This window comes from Pinus tabuliformis, chromosome X, assembly GCF_031772625.1.
Source record: "Pinus tabuliformis cultivar Carrire ecotype Pingquan chromosome X, CPIR1, whole genome shotgun sequence".
NCBI classification, from domain to species: Eukaryota; Viridiplantae; Streptophyta; class Pinopsida; order Pinales; family Pinaceae; genus Pinus; species Pinus tabuliformis.
The window spans coordinates 1,150,039-1,174,442 of record NC_142308.1 but is presented as its reverse complement, the minus strand read 5'-3'; the positions used below and the strand labels follow the sequence as shown (position 1 = coordinate 1,174,442).

General features: G+C 37.5%; 1 protein-coding gene across 2 annotated transcripts in view; it reads left to right on the top strand.

Annotated features, from left to right (window-relative positions):
• Positions 1–2,155: 2,155 nt before the first annotated feature.
• LOC149137967 (octanoyltransferase LIP2p, chloroplastic-like) overlaps positions 2,156–24,404 on the top strand; it is a 75,022-nt gene continuing 52,773 nt past the window's right edge. The window contains exons 1-2 of one of the 2 annotated variants that reach the window (XM_089449249.1): positions 2,445–2,575; positions 2,760–2,778. Coding sequence is in view for 1 of the 2 variants with exons in the window: in XM_089449248.1 (XP_089305374.1) it covers positions 2,418–2,575 (158 nt within the window). In the remaining variant the exon portion in view is untranslated. Of the gene's footprint in view, positions 2,576–2,759; positions 2,779–24,404 lie in introns of both variants that reach the window. The other variant, XM_089449248.1, reaches the window with a different exon arrangement.

Sequence of the window (24,404 nt, the reverse complement as noted above, 5' to 3'; positions counted from 1 at the left end):
CCATTTGTATACTCCTCACCTTTACATATGTTACAAATTCTCACAATCCAACTCTAACTGTCATATGCACTCCCTTGAATGCATGCTCCTTGGTTTAATATGTGACAAACCTTACTCTCATCAATTTTCTTGCCACGACATTGGACAAGACCCTTCTCCCTTATTTATCCCAATAATTTGACTTTCCATTTGCATGCAGTTGAATTTGCCTTGTGCGTTGGATAACATAAATATAATGCTCATTTGAATTTTTGTGCATGAATATTCTCATGTGTTCATTCTCGGATCAAATGAGATCTCAAAAATATTTCTTTCACCTTTAACGCATGGTATTCATGAGTTTATGGTTCTCCAAGGCATTAAGCATAAGTATCTCCACTTACCTACTTCTTACCTACCTATCCTACAATGATCAAGTGGTCTTGATACAAAGTTTGGCTTTTATGAGTCTTAAAATACAATGCCTTGATCTCTAAACGTTATCAATACAAGCTTGAATCTTCTTGGGGACTAACTAGTGAGGAGGTTTACAAACCTAACATGCCCAAACTCTAAAAACAAATGTCATTCTCTTTTATCTTTATGTATAATATCGAGGTTTATGACACACCTCCTCTCCCAATACTCTTGTCATTTCAACATCAAATTTGGGTTTTTAACAACCCATTAGAAGAATAATCAATTGGGTATATCTATTTTGATCACTTGCCTTGACAAACACAATGTACTAATTCAACGAATACAATACAATCTACTTTATAAACTAAACTATTGTACGTTAAGTTTATATAAAAATTACATCCCAAGCATCTCTTTCTTATTGCTGGTTATCCACTTGCCTAGTTACAACTATGTGATCCTATTGGCTTTATGAGTCTTAAAATACAATGACATAATCTCTAAACCCTATCAAGATGAATGAAACAATCCCTTAGGTATAAATTGGCCATGGAACATACAAAACTCAAGATTTCTCGACTCTAAATAAAATGATCATCTTGTATGTTATATGAGTAAATAACAGAGATAACCCAATCTCAATATTTAATTAGTTTTTAACAACCTATTAAAACACTAATCATCTTATTACATTTATTTTAATAACTTATTTTATTTAATGTGCCATACTAATTTAGAAGATACAAGCTATCTTAGAAACAAAGCCAACTACCATATTTTACATTTAGACAAAAATTCTATCCACAATTTATCATTAAAAATGTCACATAACTAATTGTGATGTAACGAATAACATTCAATTTAAACTCCATATAAATAAATTATAGCAAAATATAAATCATTACTACTTTAAAAAAACAATAATAATATACTTAAATTTAATCTTTCTTTAACTTTTGAAAATATCTATAACCAAAAACTAAAAACCAAAATTAACTCCTCAACCTTGCTACTTGAAAATGTATAACCAATAAATAGCTTATAGATCTCTTGAGCTTCTAGTGACATAAAATGACTTATTTTACAAATAAATAAATGATATTATAAATGCTTTGAAAAATAAACCATGTATTGAAATGATTGGTCACTAATTTTTGTTATTTAAAATGAGTTTGATGTAAAACCAATAAATAAATTATAGATTTTTTTAACTTCTTTGTCACATAAAAGAACTTATAAGAGAAATTTTTGGCCAACGAATCAACAAGTGTTGGTTCCAAACACATCTATCAAAAATTTCTCTTATTTAATTTCTAAAAAAGACTTTACTTAATTCATTATGGATAACGGAAACTTGAATACACAAATTATAAATGCTCTGAAAAATAAACCCTATATTAAAATGATTGTTCACACATTTTTATTATTTAAAATAAGTTTTTATTATTATTATATAATAGATTTCAACAAAATCTTGTAAATTTACAATTCAATTTTATTATTTTTTATAGGTACAATTCAATTATTTTTATAGTTATAATAAAATTCAATTATTTTTATAGTCATAATAAATTTCGAAAAAAAAGTGTGAATTTATAATTCAAATATGTAATTCCAATAAATTTATCCAGTAAAATTTACAAATTAAACCCAAAACAATATGCGAAAAATAACTGATTATTCCAATTAATTTTGTCCGAATTCAAAACATATTAGACCAGGGCTAAAAAAACACTGCCATTACGCGTGCAAGTTAAAAATACAAAAACATTTAACATATAGACTACGGAAAAAATAATACTCCCATTACGCGTGCAGAGTGTCTCCAGCAACTCTCTACTCTGCGCGTATAAAATTTGCAATTTAAGCAGGGCAGTGGTTTTATACTATCGTTGCATCGCACGCATAAGCTTCGTCGTTCTGTCCGCTGCCTGAATATTTTCTCCTGCCCTTTTCGACTCCCCGATAGGTCAAGTGCTTATAACATCAAAATTCATAAAACCTGCTGGAAAACCAACATGATTATATCTCTTCAATGTTCCTTCATAAAGTTGGCAAGCCCACAGACTTCTGCTGGTAGATCAGGCCCATATCTGAAAAGGCCGGATACACACAGTCCCTTAAGAATCCGTCCCATTTCAGCCCAAAACCAAGATATCCATCTAGCCAAAAGGAGGTACGTTATTTTATAAATTACATTATCTATCCATAGTAGATTTCCGTCTGTCAATAATTTGCTTTACTCTTCCATATCCGGAATAAAGATCAAAGAGTTCTGGATTGAAAGGGAAAACTGTTTGGGCAGTCTCTCATCAGGTCATCACATTAGCCGCTTAATTTTTTTGTTTTTCGTTTTTCAGTTGAATTCTCCGTTACTTGGTATGTATATGACTCTGAGAAAGTACCAGGTTGGCAGTGTATGTATCTAGGCTCGAATTTGGAGTATAAGGTCTGTCTACAGTAAAAAAATTTGTTATTCCCCCATAACAGTTTTTGCTATAAATTATCCAATTGAAATCCCTGCATAGTTCCTCAGTTTTTCCTTGTTATAAGTTTCTAGCCATACTTATGAGGCTTCTTGGCACTCACTGGATCCTTAATTTGACATGTATATATAGTGTATGCAAATATTTCATTCTCTTCTCCTCTGGTTCTTCATAACATGTAAATATCTGCCCTTCCTATACCTCAAGGAATAGTCAACAAGGTTTTAGTCCTCCATGAGAGGTCATAATTACAGCCGGCACGAGGCACATGTCATCACACGCTTCTCTTCAAAAGTGAATACAACCTCCAAGTGCGGAGAAGGGTTTTAATGGTGGGTCCTTTGTTTAAGGAAACAAATAGGCCAAACAGAGGTCGGCTCTACCCCCAACAAACAAGAAAATACAACCACTCAACTCCAAAGGTTGCACAAATCGGTTCCATTCAGTGGTTGTTTTAGGTCGGCCTTTCAACTCAGAAAACTCGTTGTATATTGAGTACTCATACTCGTTGTATGACTTGTTTCCAACATTAATATGTATAAATATGCAATTTCTTGTTTAAATTTCTTTCTAGATCTAAACTGAGCAAACCTTTTCTCAGTATATTTTTTGGCTCTTCAACAGGCCAAGATCTGCATGTGTGTTATCACTATTTCTGGTCTCCAAGTTTTCCCAGAGGTCACTTTTACTGAATATTGAAGGAACACTTCGATTTGGGTAATCCTGTAGCAGTCTTATCAGGTCACAACCATGAATAAGAGGCTTTACAAAAGCTTTCAGTTCATATAAAACTTCAACTAAAGCCATAGTTTAGCTACCATGAACTGTAAGCCATAAGTTACAGAAATTTTTTGTGTGTGGCTTGGATGAGCATACAAATTCAACATTTCTGAAAATGATCCCTTCACAGACTTCGTCCAACACTTGCCCATTTTTCCATCATAATCTATTGCTGGTACTTTCTCAGTCATTTGTATTATGCGAGCTTTACTGATGTATTCAGTGCTAGGAGGAGCAACTCCAAGAGATAGGCCTCCATTGATGAGTTCAAAGCTTGTTTCAACAGTGTTTCTACCACCCCTTTGTAAATGGTATCTGAACCTACCCTCAAGAAATATACAACACCTTTTTTTTAAAGAACTTGTAAACAATTTCTTTAAGCCTCCTGCACATGTTCTACTGCATCCTTTGCACCCAAGATGCTCAGAATTTTCAAAATGTTCATAAACACTTTAAATTTTGACAGTGATACTGATCAGGTCATGGATAGCGTTGTTTGCATATTTTCTGAACTGGGCCTGCTTCAGAAGTTGTAGGGTAAAATCCATCCAAAATTAAAGGTTGATTAATGCCTTCAGTCCTTGGCTAAACAACTATCTTACTGGGCAATTGTTTTGTCATCACCATATACAAATTTCAAGTTCACTTGGCTAGGTGCCTCTCCTATGCTGGTACAAATTCCTTATGCAAATTCTGCTTCCATTTTTAGTCTAGATTCTTTACCTACAAAGATTTGACACCCTAAGGTTACCCTACACATCGGTAGGTAATTGGCACAATGCAACATAAATTCTAGGGAGCTCCACCTAGGCATCACGCACCACCAACGTCTGACCATATCACCTCACCCAGTCATGTGATGATTAGACAACTTAGGAATGAAACCATGTAAAGTTCCATATCCACCATGAACAAGAGATGCACCCTGACTCTCACAACAAGGCTTAATACATTACAATTAGTAATCCTGCTAAACTTTAGGGGCATCATATAATTGTTTGTGCAAGCAATAAGTCTTAAACATCATGCACCCATTGCTGAGATAGTGGTTGGAATTAACCATAAGGGAAGTGCTAGGGAGAGTGTGTCTTGGGCCTGATAAATTACCCATCAAGTTTCGACATCATTTGTAAGTGTCTGTCACATGTGATGAAATGCATAAGTTAGCCCTCATGCAACATTAAGGGGTAACAACTGGTTTCAACATGGGGCCATGTGCTTTGGCAAAGAGTGCATGAAAACTCCATAATCTCGGTTCATACCTAATACAACTCAACATGAAAAGAGAAAAGATCCATACGATAGGGTCAAAAACTCACCCTAACACACCATATAATGAATACCAAAATCAATAGATAAAGTGCGTGAAATCTAATACATGATGTCAAAAATGACTTTAAAGCAAGGAATAAGCTAAACTATCAAAGATAACATGAAATACAACACTAGTCTAATCTATTGCTAGTGAAAGCTTATTTATCCTACTCTCTTAGTCTATCAATGGCATCAAATGCCATTAGATAAGATAGATAAATGTATTAATGTCCAACGGATGACCACAAAAGCAGGTTGATGGGATAGTATTAGGTACAATGATGTTGTACAGAGCGGGAGTGATAAAGTGGCTCCTATATAAGACAAAAATCAAGAAGTGAAAGAGCATTCTAATCTAAAACCCTAGAAAGCCAACTCCAAAGAATGAAGAGGCAATCATAGAGAGATGTAGAAGACAAGTGGCTCATTAGCCTATGTACTAGCTGTAAAAGGCGATCCTGGACCACTAGAGCTCTCCTTCTTAAAATCTTAGGCCAAATAGTGAAAAATTAGAGTAATACATTTTCAAAAGTTGCCCATTAACAGGTAGTGGCATCTTTTCTCCATATAGGGAGTTGAGGTAGAAAGAATTTTCTTTGGCGCAGTCTTCAATCCTGTAAGGGCCCAATCAGAACTTGTTAAATTTTCCATGCTTTCCCAACTTTTCTCTCCTTTTTTTTCCACATGAGGACTAGACCTCCCTTTTGTAGAATCCTTTGATGAGCTATTCTCTCAAATGTTCCTTTAAGGATATTCATAGCTTTTGGTTGTTATTGTCATGGTCCACTTGTTGAGTCACCCCTTGCTTGAACTGCATACTGGTTTGTAGTGAAATATTGTAGCATTCGATATACTAGAATCTTTAAATGAATAGGCAAGGTGATTTCCATTCCATATACCAACTCAAATGGGTCCTTTCCTATGGCTTCCTTCTTCTTGATATGATTTTCCCACAAGGCATTCTTGATATTGGTATCCTAATACTTCTTATTGTCCCCAACAACCTTTTTCATGATCATCATAAAATTCTTATTGCTATATTTTTCCAAACCGTTTCCTCGAGGATAATAATTTGATGAATGGGACAAGATAATATCACGCTCATAACAAAAATCTGACAATTTTGTTGAACTGAAGGCGTTGGCATTATTTATGGTGATTTTTGCTGGCACATCAAATTTAGTAATTATGTTATCCTCCAAAAACTAAATCACCACTTCATCTATTTCCCTCTTTGCGGGAATGGCCTCAACCCATTCACTGAAATAATTAGTGGTTGGAAAAATGTATCGAAAATTGTTGCTAGCATTTTCTTTAAACTCTCCAATGAAATCCTAGCTCCATTGTGAAAAGGCGGTTCTGCAACCACTCATTGCAAGGGTAGGGCTGCCAAATGATGCCTACCTAAAAACAACTAATGGGAATGACATGATTTGACAAAGTGATGGACTTTTGCAAACAATATTGCCCAATAGTATCTTGCTCTTGAAGTTTTTATGTGTTGTTGTTAAAATTGGCAACTAGGACCAAATTCCACTTTGGACAACTCATTTGATGGAGATGATGATTGCATTGAATTCCTCTTTTTGAGAGGACCAAAATTGATCTAAAGATCATCAAATTTGGACAAGCATAAATGTGTTTTTTGAATTTATGCTCACACATGTGTAAATTGTTAAGGTTGGCCACATCATCATGTAGGCTCATGAAGCCCAAGAGACATGTCACTTCACCTTCAACGACTTGTATAAATACAAGTGATTTCTCACCTCATTTGGCATCGTCATCACTCACACATTCTTCTGTCTCCTTCTCTCATTTGTTTGTACAGCTATTGGACATTCTCTTTCTCTCACACGTGTGGCATGGAGGATGAATTTCAGACAAAGGTATAAGGCCGAAAATTTCAAGAGTTGAATGAAGTTTGACCAGCGTTGACCAGGAACTGTTTGAGCAAGTTTGACTGCGATTTTGAGGGTTTGACTAGGTTGCATTGATTGGCACAAAAATCGAGATTTTATGGGTTGTTTGACCTACATTGACCGCAGGGTTGAATTTAGGTTGACCCAGTTTGACTGCAGATTTTATGACTGTTTTGGGCTGACTTTGACCACTGTTGGAGGCTGAGTTTGTTTGCCTTTGACCGAGCTTCAAAAGGGAAGTTTTGTTGTTGTGTTGACCATCTTTGACTTTTTGGTTAGGGCTGAGTTTAACTGTAGTTGACTGCAGATTTGACAAGGCTGTTTTGACTTTGATTTGGCAAGTCAACTTTGACTTTTTGTACTCTCTCTCTCTCTGCTGAACATTTGATATAATAATAAGAAGAATTGATCAAAGGGTGTTTCCCCACATTGGGGTTTTTCCCTGGCATCCACCAAATCTAGTGTCCTCTTGTCTTGGCTTGTCTTCTGCATTTTTGTTATTCATGTTCTATCTATAGTTACTACCAATGTGATTTATGGTTAATGTGATTGCTATTGGAAAACTAAATTGGAAATTGTCATTGGGCTACTAAAGGAACATTGAAGTAATTGTGCTAAGCATAAAACATACCATTGTTAGCAAAATTTAACATGGTATCTGAGCACAGGTGAAGACAAAACCCAAACGAGAGAGAGAAAAACAATCACTAAGGGAGATCTGTTAGACAAGATTATTGGACGAGCCTCAATGGCTACTACATCTTCCTTCAAATATGAGGATAAGCTCAAGGACAAATTTGACTGTCATGCATGGAAGGTGACTTTGGAAGAGCATGATGCCATGGACTATGTGTAGGGAAAAGTGGTAGAGTCTCCTTCAAATGCACCTACTGCTGCAAAGACGAAGTACAAGAAAGGTGAGGTCAAAGCTAAAAGAATTATCATAGACTCCATTCAAAAGCATTTGGTTGCTTATATTTCTGATTTGGGAACATCTAAGGAGATGTATGATAAGCTAGTTGGGATGTTCAAAGTAAACAATGCAAATCAAATCCTCTTTCTCAAGAACAAGTTGAAGGACATCAAGATGGATAAAGGGGAGTCTATCCAATCCTACTTTATGAGAATAACACAAATCAAGAATGACCTACTATCTATTGGAGAAGTTATTGCTGACAGGGAGCTCACTCTCATTGCACTTGGAGGTCTTTCAAGAGCATGGGATGTGTTTAACACCACCATTCTCAACAATGACAGGATTCCTAGTTTCGATGAATTATTGGCTAGATGCACTCAAGAGGAGACGAGGATGATGGAGAGAGACAAGCCTTCAAATGGAAATGAACCTACTGCTTTCTCCGCTCATGCTAAGAGGAAAAATAATGCTGGTCCAAGGAGATAGGGTCAAGTATTCAAGCAAGGATTCAAGGAAGGAAGAAAAGGAAGGTGCTACAATTGTAACAAGTTCGGCCACTATGCTAGAGATTGTCCTCACAAGAAGGATTCTCCAAGGGATGACGACAACAACAACAACAATTTCAAATGCAATGGCAATCAAAGGAACAACATGTTCAACAATAAAGGAAAGAGGAATGCTCCCGCTGCTTAATATGGAAATGGTCGACCTCCCAAAAGGACAAGAAATTCCAGGTATGAGGAAAGTAATGTTGTAGAAAAACAAAAGGAGTTTTATCTTATTTTCGCTCTATCTACTGCTACTGCCTCTCCTCCTAATACTTTGGATCATTGGTTGATTGATAGTGGAGCCTCAAGGCACTTCAATGGGTATAAATAGGCCCTCTCAAATTTGATTGGAAAGAAGACTAATTTGGAGATCATACTTGGAGATAATCACCTTCCCCGTGAAACCATTCATCTATAAGAAGTATTGTATGTGGTCGATTTGAAGAAGAACCTGGTGTCTATTTTTGTGATGGAAGATAAAGGCTTTAAGGTAGCATTCAATAATGGAAAGGTACATATTTGGCAAAGAAACCCTAAAGATGCATTCACACTTGGATTTAGGGTTGATGGTCTCTATCAAGTTGGAGGAAGTCCTTTGGGAGCCTTGACTTGCAATACTTCTCTTCAATCTGAATTATGGCACCGAAGATTTTCCCACCTTCATTACAAAGCCTTACCTGGGGTAAGGAAGATGGTCACAAGTATGCCTGAGTTCAACATGAATCATGAAGGAGTTTGTCAGGGTTGTGCAACTGGGAAACTTACAAGGGGACCATTCCCTTCAAGTGAAAGCCAAACTACCAATATTCTTCAATTGGTCCATTCTGACCTATTTGGTATGTTGCCCGTAACATCATTGGGAGGATACTTATACTATGCAATTTTTGTGGATGACTTCTCTCGCAAAACATGGATCTATTTCTTGAAGAAGAAGGATGAAGTGTTCAAATGGTTCCATTCTTTCAAAGCCTTGGTGGAGAATCAAACAGGGAAGAAGATCAAAATATTGAGGACCGACAATGGAACTGAATATGAATCAAATGAATTCAATGAATTTTGCAGAGAGGCTAGCATTAAGAGGGAGACAACCGTTCCATACACTCCTGAGCAAAATGGAGTTGCTGAAAGGAAGAATCGAATAATCATGGAAGCCACCCGTGCCATGCTCCATGATCAAGGTCTACCAAAGTTCTTATGGGGAGAAGCTGCCAACACTGCCGTGTATGTTCAAAATAGGAGCCCGCATCAAGCACTGGATTTCAAGACACTCGAAGAAGTTTTCACTGGTAAGAAACCTGATGTTTCTCATTTTAGAATATTTGGTTGTCCCGTGTATTTTCATGTGCCTAAAGAGAAAAGAAACAAGTTAGAAGCATTTGAGAAGAAAGGTACATTTGTTGGCTACAGTGAAAATTCAAAGGCATATAGAATCTATGTGTGTGGTCAAAGAGATGTGGAAGTAAGCCATGATGTCACCTTTGATGAAGATATTGCCTTTGGGAAAACCAGAAAATTTTCCATCCCAAGGAAAGACAATGATGATGTTATAGAAAAACAGGATGAACCTCTGATAGATGAGCATATGCCCGATGTTGAAGGCCCGATGGATCCCATTGATCCACCTCTTGGTGATCCCTCTACCTCAAGGAAAAGACCTTTGTGGCTCAAAGATACTCTTGAAGATGCTAAAAGACATATTGCTCCAAGAGGGACATTTTGCAAAAGCAAGAAGCCAAACAAGTATCGATGGTACTTAGCTTTTATGAGTACTATTGTTCAAACTGAGCCATGTACGTTTGAAGAAGTCATAAAGCACCAAGTCTAGAAGGATGTGATGAATGAGGAATATGAATCTATCATGAAAAATGATGTCTGGGATGTGGTGCCTAGACCGAAGGACAAGTCCATAGTCACCTCAAAATGGCTATACAAAATTAAACATGGAGCTGATGGGAGTGTTGAAAAATATAAGTCCTGGTTTGTTGCTCGAGGCTTCTCTCAAAAGGAAGGAGTGGACTATGACGAGATATTTGCACCGGTTGCCCGATATACCACTATTCGATCTATTATTGCTCTTGTTGTCACTCAAGGATGGAGCCTACATCAAATGGACGTCAAAACTACTTTCTTGCATGGCTTGCTTAAGGAGGAAGTCTACTTGGAACAACCTCAGGGGTTTGAAGTACAAGATCAAAGGACACACATATGCAAGTTGAAGAAAGCCCTCTATGGGTTGAAGCAAGCCCCTAGGGCTTGGTATGAGAGGATTGATAGCTATCTTATGAAGCTGGGATTTACAAGGAGTGATGTTAATCCTAACCTATACTTCAAGGTTGAAAAGAACATGCCTCTCATTTTGGCCCTCTATGTAGATGATCTCTTTCTGACAGGCGCAGACCCTCTCATTTATCAATGCAAGACGGTGTTGGCTTCCAAGTTCAAGATGAAAGACCTAGGACTGATGCACTACTTCCTAGGCCTAGAGGTTTGGCAAAAGCCAGGCGAGATTTTCCTTTCTTAAGGAAAATACATTGTGAAGCTGCTCGAAAGGTGTGGGATGGTGGATTGCAAGTTTGTGTCTACTTCGATGGAACTCAACTTCAAGAAGCTATGTGGAAGTGCTGCTGGGCCCGAATTGGCAAACCCTTCTGAATATAGACAACTTGTGGGGGCCCTGATGTTCTTGGTAAACTCCCGTCCGGACATATGCTTCGCTGTAAATACGTTGAGTCAATTTATGGTCGAGCCTCATCACATACATTGGATTGCTGCTAAGAATCTCTTGAGATATCTCCGTGGCACAATCAACTATGGATTGAGATACATTGCCGGGAATTTGAGGCTACATGGATATACTAATGCTGATTGGGCTGGCAGTGTGGTGGATCGAAAAAGCACATCTGGATGTTGCTTCTCATTGGGGTCTGCTTCAATTTCTTGGATGAGCAGGAAGCATAAATCGGTTGCTCTAAGCATCATTGAGGCTGAATACATTGCAACTAGTATGGCCTGTTGTGAGGCTGTTTGGTTGAGGAAGCTCTTTAGTGAGTTATTTGAGCACGTGTTGGATACCACAATGATATTTTGCGACAACCAGAGTGGGATTCGCCTTTTAGAGAATCTTGTGTTCCACGACCGCTCCAAGCACATTGATATCAGGTACCACTTTATTTGGGATATGGTACAACGGGGAGCAATAAGGCTCCAACACATCAGTATTGATGAGCCTGTGGCAAACATCCTCACGAAGCCCTTAGGGAAGGTCAAATTCTTAGCCTTTCGAGAGAGACTTGGAGTCATGGAAAGACCCTCCCATGAGGGTCCCGCTTGAGTTGGACATTGAGCTATGGGAGATCCTGGGGGCTTGGGGTACTTCTTGGAGCTATGATCGACCATAGGGTGAGTGGTTCACCTTCCCCTATTGGTGTGCTATGTACAGGGTGAGTGATTCACATTCCTCTGTGTTACACCATGATGGTTGACATGTGAGTAGGGTGAGTGGTTCACCTTCCCCTACGATTGATGAGACATGTGTGTAGGGTGGGTGGTTCACCTTTTCCTATGGCATATGAGCAGGATGAGTGGTTCACCTTCTCTTGTTGATGCCCTAACGTACATCCTACCCATTTAGTCCGGGACTCATGGGATGTACCTCTCATCTGGCCAATGAGTTGGGAAAAGTGGATAGGGATCGTAGCATCGTGTATTGCTGTAGGATGCATCGTGTACTGTCGTACTCCCTATGTCTAGGATGCATGGTGTTCAACAACTTGATCTGGGATCAAGTCTGATTGAGGTTCTACCTTTCGAATGACTTTTGTCAGTGGAGAGTGGTAAGGTCTTGTGACTCACTCTCGATCGATTCTTCCTCATTATTCATATCAGTGTTTAGCAGAGCAAAGATGAGATGAGATACAAAGATGGTGCATGATGACAGGATGGCATGATGATGGGTGGATTGGCAGGTGGAATTCTCCCTAGTTGAGAGGGAGTGTTAAAATTGGCAACTAGGGCCAAATTCCATTTTGGACAACTCATTTGATGGAGATGATGATTGCATTGAATTCCTCTTTTTGAGAGGACCAAAATTGATCTAAAGATCATCAAATTTGGACAAGCAAAAATGTGTTTTTGAATTTATGCCCACACATGTGTAAATTGTCTGGTCGGCCACATCATCATGTAGGCTCATGAAGCCTAAGAGGCATGTCACTTCACCCTCAACGACTTTTTATAAATACAAGTGACCTCTCACCTCATTTGGCATCATCATCACTGACTCATTCTTCTCTCTCCTCTCATTGGTTCGTACAACTATTGGACATTCTCTTTCTCTCACATGTGTGGCAAGGAGGACGAATTTCAGATAGAAGTATAGGGCCTAAAATTTCAGGGGTTGACTAAAGTTTGACCAGTGTTGACCAAGGACTTTTGACCAATTTTGACTATGATTTTTGAGGCTTTGACTCTATTTGACCAAGCCACATTAATTGGGACAAAACTAAGATTTTATGGGTTGTTTGACCTACGTTGATCGCAGGCTTGTTTGACTGCAGGGTTGACTTTAGGTTGACCTAGTTTGACCACAAATTTTATGACTGTTTTGGGCTTACTTTGACCACTGTTGGAGGTCGAGTTTGATTGCCTTTGACCAAGCTTCAAAGGGGAAGTTTTGCTGCTGTGTTGACCATCTTTGACTTTCTGGTTAGCACTGAGTTTAACTACAGTTGACTATAGATTTGATAGGGTTGTTTTGACTTTGATTTGGCAAGTCAACTTTGACTTTTGTACTCTCTCTCTCTCTCTCTCTGTTGAACATTTGATATAATAATACGAAGAATTGATCAAAGGGCTTTTGGTTTTTCCCCGGCATCTACCAAATATTATTCCCTCTTGTCTTGGCTTGTCTTCTACATTTTTGTTATTCATGTTCTATCTACAGTTATTGTCAATGTGATTGCTATTGGAAAACTAAATTGGAAATTGTAATTAGGCTACGAAAGGAACATTGAAGTAATTGTGTAAACATAGAACATACCATTGCTAACAAAATTTAATAGTTGTTACCTTAGCGGCATAATATCCACCACAAAACCTTGCATGTAACATTGGCATGAGTCTCCTAGACTTGTCCTCATCCAAGTCACCTGACATGATGAGAGGGAGGATACATAATTACGAGTGTTCAACATGAGACACAACGACCCCAAAAACAGGACATTGAGGACACACACACACATATATAATCATACATATACATATACATATACATAACAAATTAGTGAATTATTACACATACAAAAATGAAGTATAGAGACTGAAATTTCAAATCTCTTTAGAATTTGGAAACTAAAACATTTACAATTTTACATGATGATGATACAAATTCAATCATACAATTAGTACTACATCAATGATGATAAAATGGCAAATACATGAGAAATTAGAATCATAAACTGCATTTTTCTTATTAAGTCTTCAAAATAAAAATGTACTGCATAGATACTGACTCACTGCTAGTATAGGTAGGAATGCTGATGGCAAATATAAAATAGGGTAGATACTAGAACTGCAGATGATAGGGTCCATGATCTTAATGGTAAGGCCTACTATCTCCAACCAACCATCATCTAAAAGTGTATCCTTGACCTTTTCGGAAGAAGCTTGATCTGCTTTTCTCCAAAAAGACCAAAACTCCTCCCTTTCCTTTGACCTTTACCAGTTGCCTTTGATGATTAAGCCATAATATTCGTGAAATGAGGAAGACAGTAGATTTCTGTTGGAAAAAAACTTAAATATTGGTGGACAAATCCACTTGCCCAATACTTGGAATCCTTTCTAACACTACACAATAACCCTCAGCTGCTCTCCAAATTGCCTCACAGCTCCAACTTGCTGAGTGAAATGACAAAAAAGAAGGCAGAAACATGATTTAACGCTGCTCAAATGAGCGACACGTGCTAGACATGTTGAGGGCAAGTGTTTGACATGTGTTTGGTAGGTGTCTTGTGAACAGGACATGTGCCAAACATGTGTTTGACACATGTCCTCATGTATTGGTGTCTGACACGTGAAATATAGGACATAACCCCTATTTGGACATGTCTGGTTACTTGGATCCTCATCAGTGCACTTGAGCACCAACCCATTGGGATTTTCCCATCCAAGGCTTCTCTAAATCAAACAATACCTAGATGCCTTTAACCTAAGTGCTCATCTTTCATGATCACTCAAATTATCTGACCATGAAAGATTCTTCAAATAATACATGATATCTGAATACCAAATGTGATGCTCTAATTTGTCCAAAATAACAGTAATCATGCCAACAAAATCAATGTTTAATGCCTTTTTGTTACCTTCAATGAAAAGTTTTGCTAATCCTTGCCCTTTTATAATTTTAGTTGGCTTGATTTCAATTTTCCATATCATACTCTTGAATCCTTGAAACCCACTTTCCTTTGATACCTAGACAATTTTGTTGAGCCAAAATATTCTTGAGAAGTTGACAACCGCATGAGGGACATAAGCGACAACCGTTGAATACATAACATAACTCCTAAAATGGTTTAAGGATTGAACTAAAGTAAATGCTTGCTTTTCCATGATTAAATACTTCAATTTGGAACCCCTCAAAGCCTCTCTCATAAAGGCGATTGGTTGTTCCATATCTTGATCATTTTTCTGTAACAAAACTCCCACAGTAGTATCCTCTGATGCAAAAGAAAAAGAATTGAATTCCCTTGGAATGGTCAAGGCTTACAAAAATTGGAGCTGATGTAATGGCTTCCTTTATCATTTGAATTGATTTTCAACTCTTCTCATCCCATTTATATTCACAATTCTTTTTCAATAAGTTTAATAATGGCTTTGTTATGTCAGCAAAATTTGGAATGAACTTTCTGATAAAATTGATCTTGCCAAAGAATGATTGGACTTGCTTCTTATTTTTTAGCAGTAGTACTCTCTTGATGGTCTCCACCCTTTCATTATCAACTTTGATGCGATCCTTTGATATGATGTGAATGTAGAGTTTCCCTTAATCCACAACAACAATATACTTATTTGGATTTAAGGATATCCCATATTTCCTACATCTTTCAAAAAACTTCCTCAAATGTTTCACATGCTCACTTTTGTCCTTGGAGAATACCATTAATTTATCTTCATAAATTTCAATAGTCTTACCAATAACGTCCTTCGAGAAAGAATCCATGGGTCTTTAGAAATTGGATCCATCATTCAACAATCCAAATGGAAACCTTTTATATTCAAATGTTCCCCATGGTGTAGTAAAGGCCATGTTATGCTGATCTTCTTCTTTTACAACGATCTGATTATACCCCAAAAAACCATCTAGCATGGACAATGTCACCAACCCAGTCACTCTTTGCAATAGATGCTCCATATTTGGAAGAAGGTAGTTATCCTGAGCAAAAGTTGTTTCTCCATTCTTCTTCCTCACTATCGCCAAATTTGCTACCCATGTAGAATGTCTTGTAGGTGATATGATTTGGGAAACTAACATTTTCTGAAGTTCATTTTGAATAAGAGAAGCCAATTTGGGGTTGATTTGCCTTTACTTTTTTCTGAATGGTTTGGCATCCTTCTTCAAGGGAATGGTGTGCTAAATTATATCCCTTTTATAAGCCTTGAGATCATTATATGTCTAGACAAAGACAACTATGTACTCCCTGATGAGATTCTCTATTTCCCCTCTCTCATTTGCCGAAATATTCTTTCCAGTCTGGATGAATCTGGAGCTTTCAATAGATCCAATATTGATTTTTGTATTGTCTTCAATTTTACTTGCTTCCTTTTTCTGCTTGTACATATCATGTCTATCAATTATATTTTCAAAAGGAACAACGCCTTGGGGCAGCTTATTCTCCCTCAATTACTCAGCTTCCTATTTTTATTCATCTTCTCCTAATCAATTTATCTAATTTTCTGAGAATTCTTGGAGGTTGTTTAAGAATCATATTGCCTGGGCATTGTCATGAAAAACCTACCAATGTTCATAGTTATCTAGAACAAAGTGTTTGAAAATAATTTCCAACTTACATTCTCCAAAAATCAACTTGTTACAAGGTTCAAGATTTGAGGTTGCCACTGCCAACACATCAGCATGTATGTTTTGCTCTCTTGAGATTGCATCAATGGCAAATGCATGAAATAACTCTATAAGGTCCTACACAGCATGCCTATATCTCTTCAGTATACCAGTCTTTTTGGCAAATTGACCCTTAACTTGCTTCACAATGAGGTCAAAATTACTGCCAGTCTCAATATCTTAACACCCCATATCTTTAGCCACATCCAGACATATGCACAATGCCTTATACTGTGCAATATTGTTGCTGCTTTCAAACTTCAACCTGTAAGTGAAACTCTTACTTTTACCCTGAGGAGATGTGAAAACAACTCCAACTCATGCGCTTGTTACAGACTGAGCTCCATTAAAATGCATCTTTCAAGCCCTCTCATTTTCATTTTTAAATACACCTTCAACTATAGGGGCTAGTGAATGAGCAAGGACAAGATAACTACTCATATCATATTCCTCATCAATTAACTCATTCTGGTCTATAACATGATTCCTTACAGGAGGTTCCTTGTATAAGGTGACATAGGTTCTTAACACAAATAGGTATAGTAGCATAAGATATGTCCATTTGAATACTACCACTAAGGCTTGCAGCCCACTTTCTGCACAGGGGCATACCCCATGGGTCAGGAACATCTACAACACCCGCATCCATTAACAATGAAATGTCTGGTATGATGCTAACATGACACGAAAATCCATAATCTAGCCACACATTTTTAATTTCTCTAGAATCCATGTAACATCCTTGTATGGATGGGTAGTCTTAAGACCCAACTAATTCATCACTTTTGTTGAGGCTCTTGAATCAAGCATGCAATTGTAAAGAAACAAGTCATTTATTACCAATGTAATGTAGAAAGGAACATGACCACCATCCCTTTTGCCTTGATTCATCACATGGAAAACCACGAGACAATCTTTATTTATTTTTCCATCATTTAAAAATCTCTTTGGCATCTCCTTATGAGATGGGCTCTTTGCTAGATTAAGGAGAGGAATAGGGACCTTGAAGAAGAACTTTTATTGGCCTCATCTGATAAAAAAGCTTGTCTATTATTGAGTTTCTAATAGGTTTGTTTTTCAAACTGAGGCTTCTAAACCCTGTCGCTCAAATTGTACAAGCACGATGCGACAACGACTTAGAGCAGGGGTTGTCACTCTGATCCTTGCCCTCTCCATTCTAGCTGTCTCCCAACAACAGGCTATGGGGGGTAGTCCCTATGGAATGTGAAAATGCGAGATTTGTTGGCAACCAACAAATCCAGGAGACACGATTGAATGGCCTAGCCACTTGGTTGATTTAGCAAGTTTTAAGTATTAGATTAGATTATTTACCAGTGCCTTATCGAGTCAACTACTTGCTTTATATCGATTAAGTACCAAATGATCGGATGGACAATCACTGCTTAAGAGATGCTTAGCTATCCTATATCAATTGCAAGTCCTGCAATCTAGGTGAGATGCAAAAATCTTGGTTGATTTTAATTTATATGCCTAACTAAATGTATCCTTTAGTCCTTAGTTGTTTTGAGGCTAGTCTCTAAAGTAGGTTGTAGAGAGAAGTCAAGGCGAAGCAAGCAAAGATTTGATTATCGATACCTCCCCTTGAAATCTAACACTCGGTGCCTCCAGCGCTGCAGACACTGTGGCAAGGTCACCGTGTTAACCACTAGAGAGGGTCTATCCTTCGCAAGCTACAAGATGAAGGGTGGCCCTATATGTCTATCAACCAAGCTATGCTTGGAGGTAAGTTAATTAATGCAAGACTAGGCCTAGAATGCAAATGCAAATTTGATTTGAGTGCTCTTGAGTTAAGATTACTTATGATCTTAAGTACTTAGTTATAATTGATCTTTAATTATGACAAAAGAGTACTTAATTGACAAATAAGAGATAATCTTAATCACAAGATAGAGTGCTCAATTTCAACATTGCTCAAAAGATATATCCAATGTAACCAAGAGATGATTGTTCAAGTACTTAAACAAGAAACAAGATTAATGCTCTTTATAACGATTCACCAATGTGCCAAAGATAAATTATCTTTCACAATAGATATTCAATTTAACCATGAACAATAAATCCAATGACAATGATAGCTAAGAGATTAGAGCACTTATCCACGATATTACTTAGAACAATTAACCAAGGTTCTTTAGAGACAATACAAGAATGAAAAGGATGCCAATAAAAGATTGCTCAAGAGATAGACAACAAATTACCACAATGCCAATTAGATGTTAAATAATTAGGTTTCCAATATCCTTAAGCAATATTAACCATAAAAAATGATATTCAATTCTTGAGATTGATTAGTGCTTATATGAGTGAGTTACTTAGTGCACAATTATGACCTTTAGGATTATGATACTCACAAGAAACCAATGTGTTAGTATTCTTAAGCAATATAACCAATTTATCAATCTCTTCACAATCCAATGAAAACAATGCAAACAATGTAAACAATCCTTTCCACAATGAGCTATGCTTATCAATAGAGCATGAACCAATGTTAGAAACCTTATGCAACTTATGCTCAATTTTTATAACAGCAGTAGGTTAATTTCAATTAGAGCACTTTAGAATGCAAAAAATGAAATGCATATTAGTGCAAAAAATGCAAATGAGGCAGCCCAATACTAAACCACTTTGCCACACAATGAAACTTAATGATCTTAGGATCTTTTCAGATGCCAATGTCACTGTTATGATCAGACCTTGTTATGCTTATCTAAACAATATGACAGTCATAAAAAAATTGAAATATATGCCAAACAATGATTACCCAATTTGTGCAATGTGTTGGAAACACTGGGGGGGGTGAATCAGTGTTTCTTTTCATTTGTTATTTTTACCAGTTAGATCACTTATATTTAGAACACAAAATGAACAATAGAAATAAATGCTTTTATTAATATAATCTTTATAATGAATCAAGTACAATATGGGTAGGGCTCCAACCCTTGATGAAGACACCCAGGCTCCAACTTGGGATGTGCCAAGCACCTACTTGGACTTTAGTGAGGCTCCGACCTCTAGGGCTTTGACCCTATCTTATCCAAGGCACCAACCTTGAGTTTAGGAGCACCAGCTCCAAGGACACCAATCCTATAGCTTCGCTTTGTCAAGATATGTAAGGTTGTTCTTCACGGCTCCAAAATCTTCTTCAACGAGCCCTGTCTATCTTTAGCAATGCCTCCTCCAAATCACTTCATCAATGACAACCTTGTCTTCTCAGAAGGTGTCACCACTACTCTTCATATTACCCAAGCAAAGATCTCCAAAGTCACCTCATGATTGCTTCAATGCATCATGGTCTCCAATAATATCTCCAAGACCTTCAAGGTGTCTTCAATAGGCAGCCCAAGTTTTGCACCTACTCTAAGCCTCTTCAAGGGCTTCTTCAAGAACTCTCCAAGGGAGTCTTCACAATGCTTGCCCAACAAGATATTTCTCCACAAGCTCTTCAATAGGTGCTCCAAGATGTCTACAATAACTGCTCCAATGGACTAATACAATTAGTCTCTAAATGCACCAAATGTTCTTCAAGGCTACTTTCACGAGTACTTTAAATATGTTCAAACCCAAAGCCCAATCAAGAGATGCACAATGTATAGTTCCAAATTGATATAGTGATTGTTCCTAGATGAGGTCTTGTTGCACAATAGGTTTACTTCAATCAAGACCCAAATTCTGCTTCCCAACAGTCCTAGTGTTTGACTGTTCAAGGCTCCAACACTTCACTGTGAAAATATGTTCCAGGTCACTTAATGCTTCACTGTCCAAGATCTTTTTCACTTCACTGTTTAATACTTCATGTCTTCATTTCATTACTGATTAAGCCTTCAAATGCTTCACTGTCCACCAAATGATTCACTGTCCAAGGTCTTATAACTTGTTTAGGCCACCATCACTTCTAGACTGACTTGTTGACTGTTTATGCCTTCATTGAATGGAAAACTTGATAATCACAGTCATTCCACAGTTATATCTTCACTGAAACCGAACCTTCAAAGTATCACTGGTTTAGAAGGCTTGAGGTTTTAATGGTATTAACATAGATCCACTGCTGAGATGTTCTGTGGCTAGTACTGAGCTTAAGATCAGCTGATCCGAAGTCTGAGGTGTTGATTTTTTAGTTCGGTGAAAGTTTTTGAAGACAAGGCTGAGGTATATACTCCACAGGTCCAAGCTCCTAACGCTGCAACAGATCTTAAGTTTTATTGTTGAGCTCACAGGTGATAGTCCGAACCTTTGAAGGCAGGTCTGAAGCTGAAACAAATCTGACCCTTCCAAAAATGTTGTCCACTGTTTTGTGTCTTGCTGTCTGATCCCTTTAAATGCTAATAGTTTTGAGCCCTCCACACAGGTAAGTCCGAGCTGTTTAGGCTTATCTCCACAGGTCCAAGCCTAAGTATAGGGCTACAATTCGAACTGTGGTATAGTTCTGAAATCCGAGGCTGCAAAGGTATATCACTGTCTGAGTTCCTCAAGTTCTAGTTCAACACAAGCATGTTCCGAGATTTTTAGAGAAGTAACCCAAACAGAAAAAGTATTTGCCCAAACAGTTATATCCTTTTATCCTCCTTGGCCTCCTTACTGCTCCGTCTCTTTTCTCTGTGTTTTCACCAAAATTTCTTGAGGAAAACAGAGGTCCGAGCCTCTCTTTACATACCCTTTTCGTCCTTGAAATGAACAGTCACATCCTCTGTTTGGAGGCCGACTTGTGTAGGCTGCTCAGGTCGGCTCCATTTCCAGATTTAATAAATTAACTTCAAAATTCATAACTTTCAAACCGCTTGGAGTTTCGGGCTGTGTAATAGCTCATTGGAAAGGCAAAATTATGCTCTAAAAGATGGTCTAGGTCTCATAATGAGATTCTGCCTCTAAGGAGCAAAAAATAATTTTTAATGTGACTGGTCGTTATTTAGTGCAGAAATGATTAGGACAGTATGGGCTTCTTTTTTGTCACTAAGTGTTTTTAAGTGAGGTCACCACTTGTTATGTCTTTAATCATCATGTCATCAAGTGATCTCCAATTCCTTCATTTTCCATGTCATCAAATGTAATGTCACCATATATGTCATCATGATAGTGCAGTGATCCATTATGAACAATAGGCATCTAGGACAAGACTTCTTCTTAGTGGCTTGACATCTTCATTCATGGTATCCTTGTCAAACAAGAGTCTTGACTATCATTAGCCATCTCAGGAATATTGACATCTCGGTCAATGCCATATTGACATCAATGACAACCTAGATTAACATAATGACTTGTTAATTTGTTTAGGTGAGTTATTAGTGATTTTATGCCACTTAAAATGAGATTTTTACCACTGTAAGTGCAATGATCAGAGGCTGCTAGAAAAACAGAGGTAAGAATGAGGGTTTGAAGAGGCAAACCAATAGGCCTTGAAGATGACCAACTTGCTTGCCTAAAACTCTTCTAGTGATTGTCCTCCTGCAACCAAAAATATTAGTCCAAAATCTCTTGACAATCCCTGCAACCACCAAGTATTAGAGGCAAAAAACTCAATGATACTCAAACAATGACTGAAATGAGGCAAAGAAGGCCAAGATAGGGCAATGATGGGGGCTAGAGGCTCAAAGAAAGGCAGCGGCTAAGGGAAAAGGCCAAGTAGGCCCACGACAAGGAGGGAGGAGGCCTTTAGGCTTGCCGTAAAGGGCTTGCGACACTTAGGGCAAGCCTCTTAGAGGCTATCGCAAGGGCAAAGGAGGTTGCGGCCTAGGGGAAAGAGGCCGTAAAGCCTTCGGCAGAGGGGAGGAAGGCTCACGAAGGGTAGATAGAGGAGGAAGAGGGCTAGCGAAGGAGGGATAAGGTCTTGGGAAGGCTTGCAGCCAGGCCTAGAAGGCCCTAAGGGTTGAAGGCTAGAGTAATTAGGGCCACGACAAGGGTTTCAAGGCCCAAATAGGCCATCGGCTCACCAAGACAAGGAGAAAAGGCCAGGGCTAGGGATAGGAGGCTTAACACTAGGCCTAGAAGGCCTAAAAAATTATTCAGATCCCTGCAAAAATCAAGATTTGCTTAAGATCTTTTAAATCGCCCAAAAAATGCCACAAATTTGTCTCCAAGGGATAGCGGCTTCCTCTTTTTCTTGTGCGTTGAGCTTGGACGTAAGCTAGATGCTGGATCTTGCCTTCCTAGGCCTAGATCTGCCTCAAAACCCCAACGATTTCCTTCAAGAGGGCTAGACGTCTCACTTGGGTGAGAGAAACCCTCACAAAATTTTGAAATGGCTTGAGAAATTCATCTGCACAAATGAAATAATTTTTTCCCAAAACCCCGATATATACAAAATTTAAAATAACCCCAAGACCCCAAAAGCTGCGAAACAAGGGTTAGAAATAATTTACAAAAAATTATATACAAAATATTTACAAATATATAATGCTTGTAAAATAATTTTTTTGAGAAATAAATTCTGAATAATGGCAATGGATCAATGTATTTTTCGAAAGTTAGAATATTGGCCACACCCTTTAGCGAAGTTAGAACACCATATAAAAATTCCTAGAGCCCAAACAAGGTTGGCCCTTCTCCATAGTCTGTGAACTTGGAGCCCAAGGGCTAATGTACCTGCAGATCTCTATAATTTTTCTCAAACCAAATCATTAGATTATATGATGAATTGGATCACCTAAGATAAAACCAAATTTTACCAATAAAATGTTCTATCATCGACAAATGAAATAACAATTTATATAACAATGAAGCACAATATAGGATTAACACATAACTAACACGTACCATAGATCAATGGAACAAAAACACCATGAACTGAGCCCCAAAGGCTTTTTATTATGATATTAAAACGTTCCCAGCAGAGCAATGGCTCAATGCCAACATTACAAATTTACATCATCTAGAGATAGCCCAATCATAATATTTTGAGAAGCAAAAATGACTTCTATTTATAGAGAAATCCTCCAAGTGGAAAATAACGACTAGTTGGCTTGATCCCCGTCAAAATAATCTTGACTGTTGATAATAATTTGTTCATCTTTTAATCTCTGCCATCGAAAATATCTATTTTGAGGAAAATTTCGAATTTCACTTAACCCATTTTTTATTAATCCAAAAATTAGTTTTTCGGATTAATTTCTTCTAAATTTTGACTTTGACTTAACCACCAAGGTCCAAGGGCTTAATTTTTTTTAAAATATCCATTTTTGGTTTAGTGGGGGACCTCCAAAATTTTGCTTTTCTTTTACCCACGATTTTTTTGATTATTTTCCATTTGGAGAATTTTAATTTCTTTATAATTATTTTTGACTCTAAATTAATTAGTTTTCTGGCTTAGGATTTAATTTTAATTTAGCCAAAAAAATTAATTAATTGACACAAGAGGGGATTAATATTTTTTCCACCCTCAAATACTTGAACCGTGGTGTCTAAATATGAGGGACCATGCACTAAAATATTTTTTACATTTGATATTACAAATAATTCAACCCTCAAAGGGGGAATACACATTCGTTATAGACCCTCAAAATAATTACCCAATTCTACGACACAATATGATCTAGTACAAACCAAGTGATTTGTAATAAAATAATTTAGCCAAATAGCTTAAATTATTCCCAAACCAATTTTACAAAGACTCGATATAACACTAGGACTCACCTAAGACTTTGTCAATGAATTCCACCCTAGCTTTGGGGTTTAAGTTGGAGGAAAAACTTTGCCGATTATCCGTGTTTAGAAACACACATAATTCGGTGAGGTTAAAAAACCTCCTAGGATGAAATTCGTCGCCAAAATCAAAGGCTTACCTAGGTGTTGTTACAAAATTAAATGGTCATACTAGCATCATTTACAACATAACTTACAAAATTTGGGTTTACAATGATATAAGATTTGGCTGGTTGATGATTCCGATCCTTGACAAATTTTCTACACTGCTTC